The following is a 12,193-nucleotide window of genomic DNA, read 5'->3' on the forward strand; positions in this document are numbered from 1 at the left end:
TGAGATGAGACATGGAAAAGATACCTTTTATCGCGTGTCACGGCATCGCATCGTGTTTGGTTAGGACACGGTGTAAGAGTGATAGCAATGAAATTTAAATTTACAATGAATGTACAATGTATTCACAACGTATGGACAAGGCAACAACAAACATGTGCCATTTGTGTGGTAAGATGTGATTCACACAAGACTTTTATGACCCAATTTATTCTGAAGAATGCATCTCGAACTGGTCACTCTCATTCATAACCTGAAAGAGTTTTCCAGAATGAACGGCTAGCTGTTATGTGACCATCAAATGTAAAAATATAATAAATTATATTTATTAAATAATATTTAATAAAATAATAAAAAGATATTTGTAGAACTTTGGTAACCAAACAACACTGGAACCCATTGACTGCCATTATACGGACACAAAACCACAGAGACATTTCTCAAAAAAAAAAAATCTTTGAGAAAAAAGAAGAAAAAGGATATACACATGAGGGTAAATACTGTAAATTATCACAGAATTGTGCTTTTTGGGCGAACTATTATTTCCTGAATCCCTTTATCAAACGACTTTGATCAACATTAGAAGTAAAAAAAGGGTTAATGAGAATCTTTGTAGACTCCAGCGCAGGAGTTGTGTTTCTTCACCTCTGAGCTGTGCCGTACAGCGTTGGGAACTCGGCCAAATGTATTATTGATCCTACAGTAGATGTTTGCAGAGTTTGACTGTAATTTATCGAGCCATTTACTCCCATTGAACACATCAGGAGCAGTGTGTGCTTTAAATCCACCTTTAAACGCTCAGAAACATGCTAAATACACCAGACTGATTTTCCATTCTTAATGGACATAATGCAGAATAGGCAAAGTGATTTTAATACACACATCCATTCTTCTAGATTTGAACAGCTTTATCAATGCAACACATTAACTGGAATTATCGCTGAATTGAATTCATTTCAGCGCTTTCATTATTCATTTACCGCAACATACAGGATTTAGTTTGACAAGATTGAAAGCAGGGCTGCGAAGAACGTGGCTAATTTGGAAAGGCATTTTATTTAGTGTTTCATTAGCTGGACAATCCACACAAGGCATAACCTGTATAGTACTCTGTACAGTATTCTTGTGCCTTTACATTTGTGTCCAATCCAACATATGAATACAAGATTTGGAACTGACTCAATTCACTGATTCTAAATGGGTGGGAAGTGAGAAAGAAATGCTTTCAATGGCATTTGTTGATGATGTCACAAATGCATATCTTAGAGTTTGATTGGATGCAAAGTCTTCTTTCACTTAAAAAGTGATACCCAAAAAAGCGAAAACGTGACGACATCTTTGTTCTGTGTCAGCCACCGTAGTGCTTCAAAAGGGAGGGGTGGAGTGAGCTGTTGGTTGCCATTCACAACCTCACCACTAGATGCCGCTAAATTTCATACACTGGACCTTTAAAGAAAGCTGGTTAACTTTAAAAACAGTGGGGTTTTTTTTCTTAAACGTTTTAAAGATTCATGGTATTTGCCCAACAGTGATATGTTATTTTAATAATTGGCATATTTATGGCCGTAAAAGGTTAGTATTTAAAAAAAAGAACAATTGCAGAATGATTGAACAGACAGTTTTGCTTTGACTCACCACTTAAAGGGGTCTTATGACACGGCTAAAACGAATATTATGGTTTGTTTTAGATGTAATGCAATGTGTATACACGATTTAAGGTTCAAAAACGCTGTATATTTCACACACCGTGCATGTTTGTATCTCCTCTTTGCCCCGCCTCTCTGAAACGCGCAGATTTTTTACAAAGCTCATGGCTCTGAAAAGCGAGGTGTGCTATGATTGGCCAGTTAACCAGTGCGTAGTGATTGGTGGAATACTGCAAGCGTGTGAGGGAAATGTAACGCCTCTTACCATATTTGGAACATCAGGTTCCTCTTCAATTGGACTGACAGGTACGCCCACCTTACTTGCTTATACATTTGGGCGGTCTTAAAATCCACGAACTGACGTAGATTTGTGGGGGTGTGGTTACACGAGGTGTTTCAGGCAGGTCTGGGTGAGCATTCGCTTTTAGATAGAATGCATCTTTTGTTCTGACACTTTCATTTGTGCAATTTTACGTGTCTAATACACAACTTATAACACACCAAAGACACAGAAAAACATGTTTTCGCGCCGTATGACCCCTTTAACATCCAACATAAAAATCTTGGTCTTGATGCAAAATGTTGGGAACTACTGACCTTATGATCTAAACATGTTGTGTAGATATATATGTATGATATGTAGATATTATATCTTGTATTTAGTCTTTGTGTTTTTGCAGTTTTAATTCTGTGATGCCACACATCTTTTATACCCCTGTGGGACCGAGTGACCATGTGACAGAAACTGTGTGTGTGTGTGTGTGTGTCATGTCATCGTTATCTCTGTGCCCCGCTGACAGTTCCAGGGCCAAACGCCGGAGGAGTGTGTGTATGTGTGTTTTAATGTCCCTCAAGACCTGAGCGAGGAAAATTCTTTGTTCCTGCTTCTCCTTCTCGTAGAGCTCCCTTTATCACAGACCTTTGGGCTTCTGGAATATTCACTCTCTCACACGCACATCTTTGCCTTCTCTTGAGGATACGTAAGGAAGGAGATGAAAAGAAGTATGGACAGACTTAGTTTTAAAACACCTAAAACAATTCATATTTGGACCATATGTGTGCTGTTTTCTGTCTGAATTTAGATCTGTTTTGCAAGGATAATTTTCACTGTTAATTGTTCCTCTGGGTCGCTGTACGGCACAGTAGTTACATTTAGATGTTTACTGATTATTGAAGCCACTTTCGCCGTGTGTGTGTGTAATATTATATATATTCCGATCCTGACAGTTTCATAAATGTGTTTTGGATTCTTCTGTTCTGTTTGCGGTTATAAACCGCAGCTATAGTTTCTAAATTGAAATCAATGTTCGCCACAAAAATTGAAACTCAAAACAATGCAATAGCGAGAAACCATCCAAAATATTCATAAGTTATAGATTTTCATTATCTGTTTCTCCCTACCCAGTCTTTTTTTATTTTACCCCATCTTCTCTATTCTTTACTCTCTCTCTCTCATTGGTGGCAATATTGATTTTGAGTGGAAAGTAATAAAACTAATTTCTCAACTTCACAGAGTTTGGATAAGCTGGAGTACATTGGGCTGGAGGTCAGCGCATTCATTATAGGACGGGACGGGTGTTAAACCACACGATTCTATGATGAACCTGACCCGTAGCATCGCCGCTATTCATCCAGCATCCCTCCATCACAAAACACTATTATTCCTTTTTATTCCCGTCTGTTTCCAACTCACAAAGAGAGAAGGAGAGAGAGCAAGAGAGGCAGGAAAGTGAGCAATTGTTTCCTGTCGATAAGACTTGTTCATCCTAAATGTTATTGTCTGGGTCTGCCTTGCTCCGCTGGCCTCTGCGTGCCCCCACTTACCGCAGACCTGTGGGATTTCTCCCAGAATCCTCCCCTCTGATTTAATAAAGAACAAATGGAAGAGATTGAGGTCTAAACGTTAACGCGACTTACTGCCAGTTTCCTTCTATTATCACATCTGTCTTTTCTCATTTCTTGTCTCCCGTTGGTGGGAACAGAGAACGGGTTCTTTTTCAGAACGGGTTCTTTTTCTTTACATACAAACGGATCTGAATGATTTCATGACATTCTGTTAAATGCGTGTGATGTACTGTACTGTACTAAAATAATACACTTCTACTAAACCTACAGCACCTCATTCACAAAGTTTGTTATGTTTCTCTCCCCCAGAGTTACTACAGTTTTGTTTTTGTAGTTTTATTTTTAGTTTTCATGTTATATACGTATATAGTTCTATCATTAGTTTATTTTTTATTTATCATTTTTATGTCTTTTTCATTTTTTTTTTTAATGTGGTATATGGTATATAAGATTATTAACAATACATATTTAAATAAATATTTTTATTTCTGTTTATTTTTAGTTTATTTTCAGTTAATTATTTTAGAGCCTCAACTTAAACTTATTTCAGTTTATTGCAACTTATTATTAAGGCAACATTTCTAATTTTTGTAGATATTCATATTTTATTTTTTTATTTTATTTTACAGAAATGTTTTATTATGTTTGGTTTTAATTTTAGCAAACTCTAATAACCTTTGTCATGAAAACACTAGGGAAGAACCCAGATGCAGGCAGGCAAGGGAGACGAGGGCTTAACAGACAAGACTTTAATTACACAAAACAGGGCAAAACAAAAGACCCGCGATGGGGTACAAAACTGGGACGAGAAATTAATAAAGATAAATCACCACACGAAGACTCACTGAACACTAGACTAATAAACACTAGACGGAGACTAAACTAACACTTACTATAAAAAATGAATGGCAACAGGAACAGTCAAAAACAGGAAACATCAGAACAAAGACGCACAGGTACAAGGACCGTAATCCACATCGAACGTTGAACGCACACCATACACAATGACCGAACACAGGACAATGAAACATGAGGGCATTAAATAGGAAAGACAAACGAGGGATAATTAACACAGGGCAGGTGTGGGTAATAAAACACTCAGGGAAAGATAACAAGGAAACGAGAGGGGCGGGGTCAATGACGAGACACTGGAGAGAACGTATATTATTGTCAAAAGGACAATAATATGTTTCTCTCCACACATAACCAAAGGCTTTGTCATGGCTCTGCTACAGGACCAAGAAAAACATGACTAAATGAAGCAGAGCCATGACAGAAGCCCCCCCTTTAATGAGCACCTCCAGGTGCTCACCAAGGGGTAGACGGACGAGACAAGACCGACTGAGACAGTGACAAAAACCAGACAAACATGGTGAACATGACAAGGGGCAGACAGGACAACAACCACAGGGTTGGGGTGGGATAATAAAAATAACAAACAAGGGAGGGGGGGTGGGGCCAAACAAGGGTTCATGGGGGGAAAACCAAAAAGATTGGGGGAAAAGTCTTAGTCCCCGGCTGCGCTCGAGGGCGCGGAGTCCTGGGGGACTTAGGAGGAGTCCTGGGGGGACAGTCTTTGACCCTGGGGGTCTCCCCGGGGCCACCCGGCTCCGCTGAAGGCCGGCTGGAGGCCGGCTGAAAGGCCAGCTGGACAGGGCTTGACGCCGGCTGGAAGGCCGGCTGGACAGGGCTTGACGCCGGCTGGAAGACCGTGCTGCTGTACACGGCTGGGACGCCGGCTGGATCACCCTGGACCGGCTGGACGACCGGACTGGACGCCGGCTTCACCGGACTGGACGCCGGCTGCACCGGACTGGACGCCGGCGGCACCGGACTGGATGCCGGCTGCACCGGACTGGACACAGGACTGGCACGACTGGACGGGCTGCACAGACTGGACACCGGACTGGACACGGCTGCACCAGGACTGGACGCCGGCTGACCACCGACGGACGCCGGCGCACCGGACCGGACGCCGGCTGCGCCGTACTGGATGTCGGCTGCACCGGATTGGACGCCGGCTGGACACCGGACTGGGTCCGGCTGACCGGACTGAACGCCGGCTGCACCGGACTGGATTCTGGCTGCACCAGACTGGATTCTGGCTGCACCAGACTGGATTCCGGCTGCACCAGACTGGACACAAGGCTGGACATCGACTTGGACACCGGGCTGGACATCGACTTGGACACCGGACTGGACATCGACTTGGACACTGGACTGGACATCGAATTGGACACCGGACTGGACGCCGGCTCGACCGCCGGCTGGGACGCCGGACAGATCTCCGGTTGCACCGGACTGGACGCCGGCTGCACCGGAGTGGTAGCCGGCTGCATTGGACCGCACGTTCCCCCGTGACTCTCCTTCCTCCTTTTCTGCACCACCGGGTCTGCAGCCATCTTTGGCGGACCCGTGGGGACCGGAGGTAGTTCAGCGTTGGGGGAACCCCCAGACGTCGTCCCCGAGTCCTTCCCTCCCCACTCGCCACGGTTTCCGCCAGGTGAACCGAGAACCTTGGAGCTCCAGCCAGAGGGTACTGATTCCCCCCGGGCAGCGGCAGCCAGGACGAGACCCCCCGGGATGCTCGACCTTGGAGCGGAAGTTCCAAATGGAACCCCACTCCCGGGATCATCCCGGTTGGCCACGTACCTGACCATATCCTCGAACCCGAGAGGAGCCAGCAGCCTCTTCTCTGGCGGTGTGAGGCGCCGGGTGAGGCAGCAGTTGAAGATCGTCTTCAACTCCACGTCATTGAACCCGGTCGCCTCAGCCACCGCCGAGAATGCTCTGGCGAACTCCTGGTCCCCAAAACTCCCCTGACGGAACCCCAGTAGCAAGTGGGCTAGGCCGGATCGGGGAGACGACGCCTTGCAGTCCTTGGGAGCCGCCTGCTGGGTTCGTTTGGGTTCGGTCATTCTGTCATGAAAACACTAGGGAAGAACCCAGATGCAGGCAGGCAAGGGAGATGAGGGCTTAACAGACAAGACTTTAATTACACAAAACAGGGCAAAACAAAAGACCCGCGATGGGGTACAAAACTGGGACGAGAAACTAATAAAGATAAATCACCACACGAAGACTCACTGAACACTAGACTAATAAACACTAGACGGAGACTAAACTAACACTTACTATAAAAGATGAATGGCAACAGGAACAGTCAAAAACAGGAAACATCAGAACACAGACGCACAGGTACAAGGACCGTAATCCACATCGAACGTTGTACGCACACCATACACAATGACCGAACACAGGACAATGAAACATGAGGGCATTAAATAGGAAAGACAAACGAGGGATAATTAACACAGGGCAGGTGTGGGTAATAAAACACTCAGGGAAAGATAACAAGGAAACGAGAGGGGCGGGGTCAATGACGAGACACTGGAGAGAACGTATATTATTGTCAAAAGGACAATAATATGTTTCTCTCAACACATAACCAAAGGCTTTGTCATGGCTCTGCTACAGGACCAAGAAAAACATGACTAAATGAAGCAGAGCCATGACAACCTTGCACTCCCTTGCATGTTTGCGAATGAAATATTTTATCTAACTTGATTATTCTTTTAGATTTCAATAAGAATTTAGTTTAAATCCATTCCTAAGAATTCTTCAGATTTTCTTTCAGTGCATAGTGCAAAAAAATCAAATAATTAAAAGCTAAATATAAATGCTTACAAAGCTTGCATACAAAAAGTCTTGTTAAAAATATACTGAAATCCCTCCATTTCAGTTCAGTAAACTCCATTTTCTGTCCTTCTAATTCAGTGTCCTGTGGGCTGAATTAAAAAAGCATCCAGTTCCTAAAACAAGAACAAGTGTGCAGAATGTGTGTCGACCGTTTTATGCGTTGAAACAATGGGTTAAATATACTACTATTGTATACATCAGATGAACTGGCTCTTTTTTTCTCTCTAGGCTACTGAACTGAATGATGACCGCTCGCCCTCATCTGCTACAGTCATGACCGCCTTCACCATCCTGCTGATCGATAAGAACGATAATCCTCCCAGATTTAACAGCTCTGAATACCGCGTCCTCATCCCTGAGCTGGCGCAGGTCGGCTTTGCTCTCCCTCTCTTCATACAGGTTGAAGACAAAGATGAGGTGAGATACTGTAAACATAGCACCTCGAACCTGAATGTGATTTTATTCTTGACACATCATGATTGTTCAGCTCATAAAACATATTGTCTAGACTTTTCTGATGTCAGTAGCTTCCTGCCAGCCTCACGGCTTGTATGTGTAGCTGTGGAACGAGAGCGAATCGGTCAGATGTCAAGCTTTCTCACCTGTCAGTCAACATTGTGAAAGTGTTTCAGTCAGCAACGTCTTCACATAACTCAACGCTAATTCTTTTAGATCTGTAAGCAGTTTTTGACATTGTCAGTCCGAAACTTTTGATCTCTACGCTGGCTGAGATGGACATACTTTACACTCAGCACATTTATATCGTCGGCTGGCTTCACTTCTTGCACATTCACACTGCCAGACAAGATTTTTGTGTCACTGTTGATAATGTTGTAGTCCAAAAATATATAAAACCTTTATGAATTTAATCCAGCGCTTAGATGTTCATGTGTTTTAAAGCCATTTTTGGTTCCATGGTTCCATGAACAGCCTTCAGCATCCGCAAAACATCCGTGTTTCACAAAAGTTTCTTTTTAGTAAAGTTCCTTTAAAAACCTTTGACTGAATGCTTCTTTGAGGAACCAAAAATGGTTCTTCTATGGCATCCTTGTGAAGAACCTTTTCTCTAGATTTTTTATTTTTAACGGGTTTCCAGTAGTCCAGGTACAGAAAGCGGAGGACATCTCCATCTTCATTCCAGTGCCTTGTTACAGAAATGTTACAACTTGTAAATATTCAAATCCAGTAAGGAAAACATGTCAAGGTCCACATTGAAGTGATAAAATGTACATGATCATTTTTGCGTTCATTTGTGTATTTATAAGTATGGTTAGAACACAGCAAAATCACCAGTGTTAAAAAAGGTCAAATGAACACTTTGAGAGTGTGGATTATATATACACTGTGAGTGTTAATTTGTTATTTTTAACACTGGCGATTTTACTGTGAAGTAAAGGGAAAGGGAAGAAGTGGAAAAAGAACGCGATTGAGGTTCTTCTGCAAGGCTGTTATCACCGTACAGCTTTACCTCAAACACTTTTACTGCCCTGTCACTTTTGATTGGCATATCAAAATTATATTAGTCTTCCCGCTCTCTCCATCATATCCAAGTGCCCTTACTTTACCCTTCACCCTTCAAAGACAGATGAGTGTCATTAAATACTGATCACCATCTAAACAGCCAAAATTGGTGTTTTAATAGTGAAAGTCATCTAGCACAACTCATTACAATAGATTACAATAGAAAATGAACGTAGGTTTCAGTTGGTGCTTCTAGACAGCAATGTGAATAAATGGAGATTTTTATCTTCTCAGATTTTTCTCCTGAGACACTACACTTTTTTGCTGCCTTAAATTTTGTAAATTAGTACAATCAACAATTGTACAATCAAATTGGCTTCACAAGTCATTTCAGTATACTGTTTTTTACTATGATACATTTCGGTGAGGTGAAATTGTAACTATCTATTTGTAACTATATATTCACTTTGGCTTGCAACAATCAACAAAAAAAAAGGGTTTTCCCTTTTCCAGTGTTTTGTACTGTGACTAAAAATCAAATGTTTTTGTTGAATTGTAGACGTTTCCTCTTGCAGAAAAGAAATCGCTGTATATTTTTGCCACTGTACACTTTAAGCACCAGAGCTTTGGAGACAGCGAGCCATCACGCAGTAGAGATCGCAGACTCTTGATCACAATGAGCCTTGACTCTGATCCTAATGCAAGAGGAATCTTCCAGCGGCTCTGAGAGTTTAATAAACACCTCAGTCTCGATGTGCATGTGTTTGAAGAGACTAACTGGGTTTGAATAGGAAGCCTGAGGATAGAAGGTTAAGAGTGCTTTTTTCCTCCTTTTATACTGCGAGACTTATTTTTAGATCAAGATAATAATGCAGATAATATAACCGAAGATTTATTTGATTATTTGAGCTTTTCTTGCACGATATACTCAGATTTTTAAAGTTAAATGCAGAAGTAGATGCAGATTGTAAACTGTCCCAACATGCACTGGTGTATGAATAACTATTAAGTTGATTTGGTTTTTCATGTTCAGCTGCTTGTCCAGTTATTTCCTCGATGTGTTCATGTGAGTGGGTATTATTATGATGCATCACTTTGCTGTAATGATATTTCTCGTAGAAAACATGAGATGATGCATGTAATATTGAGCATTTTAAAACCGTGTAAATACACGGAACAGTTTCCAATGTAATGCGTTTCAATGCATTGGCTTCATAATAAAGTAAATACATCGCTCCTGTCCTTCTGAAACCTCGTATTTCCTGATTTTTCTGCCATTAATCATTATTATTAGTCACACTAAATTTGTTTGTCACTGGATATCGAACCAATAAAAGTGTCAAAAAGTGCTTGTCAACACAGTATGCAATCAAATTGAGTGTTTTTCCATTTCCTGATAAACAGGAATATTTGGACATATACGAGGTTTCAGAAGGACAGCGACAATATAATAAAAAAAAACATTTAGACAATAACTCGATTCAGGACTGTTGTCCTCAGTGCATTAAACTGCGCACCTGCCCCACCAATGCATGCGAACACTTTACACATTATTAACGCTCACAAATACTCTAGGATCATGAATTTTCCTAGAGTTTTTCAAAGGTTTTCTGCGTGGCTCATCTTCAAACTTTCCTGCTGATGTGTGTGTGACAGGCGGCTTTTATCTCCTCTGTAGTGGTTCAAGCAAATGGACGGGCAATTACGCTTATAGCCAGTGAGCGCTGACATCCCTGCATATTGGATGGCTCTTTAAATAGCCCCCATCAGCCTCAATGGCTCTCTAAGCGCTCCAAACAACAACAAGGCGGTTATTTTAACCGCCGATGTAATTCCTCCATCGATCTAGAGCGTCGTCCTCCGTGTCGCTCCGGTGTGGCCGCGCTCCGAGCCAACGTGACTGAAGGTTTTTTTATCTTTGGTAGTTGTTTTGATTATGGATAGAGATGTGCGCTGGATAGTTTGCCTTTACTGTGTGTTGTATTGTTGTCACATTGAAGATGACAGGTGCATCTTTTGATTTGAGCGATAATTGGGTAGATTGTGTGATCAGGTCTGTTTTAGTTTAGGTTGGAGATGCATATGATATGCACAAAAACACCTTTTTTGTAGATGTAGGTGAAAACAGATATGTTGAAAAGATGCCTTAAAAGTTGACTTAAAGAAACATCTTGAGATCAACAAACAGTTTGTGTCACCAAAAGAAATATAATAGAGAAATAATAGGTTTCTTGTACACTTCACTCATACAAACAGAGCGTTGAGTTTTAACAGAGCCGCAGTGTTTATATTTTACATAAAATGACTGTCTTTGCGAATAAAGCCGGGATAGGGGAATGTATTTTAGCATAAAAAAATGACACACATTACCTTTAAAGCTATAAAAGCACTTGTCATTAGAGGATCTAAACTGAAGATCATTACGAGATAATGAAGTATTATGTCAGCAATTGCAGTCTGCCTTCATTAGCGCTAAAGTGCAGATCAGAATACTCGACTCGTGATGAACGATGCTGTCAGTCACTCCTACAGCAAACGTTTAACTATCAAGAAAAATATTGTTTGTTGTCTCACGATGACATTTGCATTCGTAGCGTTTACGTTTATGATATTTTGCAGATCGTAAAACAGGGTGATTTAGAAAAGTGCGTTTGGATAAATGAGTCTCGTGATTGTGTTTGTCTTCAAGGGTTTGACTTTGATGCCGAACTTTAAATCTCGGTTTCTTTCCTCCCATCTGTTTCGCGTGTGTTTATTTGGTCAGCTATCCCACAGCGAGCCCTCCGGCTCTTCATTCACCTCCTCAATTACAGCGTCCAGCCCGAGGAGCGACGTGATGGAGAGATTTTCATAAACGAGAGAAAGAAAAGAAGTGAATATCACAGATTAACCTGGAGTGTTGCTCTGTTTTGTGTAAGCGGCACACTTGGGTTATTGCTCTTTTTTCATGCGTTCAAGCGCGCACTCTTTTATTTTCTTGTTCTTTCTGCGTGTATGGAAACACCTCCGGTTAAATGTTTATTGAACTCTGAAACTATTTTCTCTGTCCGGATCAATTCCCCACACTGTGGTCACAAATGGCTTCGTCTGCAAATGGAATGGGCCTGTGTGTGTGACTGTTTGTGTGCTTTATTAAGTATAGTGGATTTTTTGTTATATACAGATATTAGGTCATAAATTGTATATTAGATATTCGATATGAAATATAATATTTTAAAAATATTTACAAAAGCACTTTTGAGTATGATTAGTATAAATCCCAACATTTTAGACAGTTTTATCGGATGCACGCTCTGGCCTGAAGTTAACTTCCGGTCCGTGTTTGTTTATTATATAACAATTTATTTGAGATTTAATTAATATTCATTTTTTATTGTATATTAATTGTATTACATTTAAATAAAACTACTCAACAGTTATTGATTCTACTGGAAGTTAAGTTTGGGGCACATACTGTTTGTTTATGTTGTTGCTGCTGAAAAGTATATTAATATATTAAGAAATAAAAATATTAATTCTAAATTTTATAAACAGACATTCTAGCC

At 41.2% G+C, this 12,193-nt stretch overlaps 1 protein-coding gene across 1 annotated transcript in view; it reads left to right on the forward strand.

Moving 5' to 3' along the window:
• cdh23 (cadherin-related 23) overlaps positions 1–12,193 on the forward strand; it is a 217,753-nt gene that overhangs the window by 125,121 nt on the left and 80,439 nt on the right. The window contains exon 11 of the mRNA XM_057342191.1: positions 7,416–7,604. Within this exon, the coding sequence (XP_057198174.1) occupies positions 7,416–7,604 (189 nt within the window). The remainder of the gene's footprint in view (positions 1–7,415; positions 7,605–12,193) is intronic.

Source organism: Triplophysa rosa, linkage group LG9 (assembly GCF_024868665.1).
Source record: "Triplophysa rosa linkage group LG9, Trosa_1v2, whole genome shotgun sequence".
Lineage (NCBI taxonomy): Eukaryota > Metazoa > Chordata > Actinopteri > Cypriniformes > Nemacheilidae > Triplophysa > Triplophysa rosa.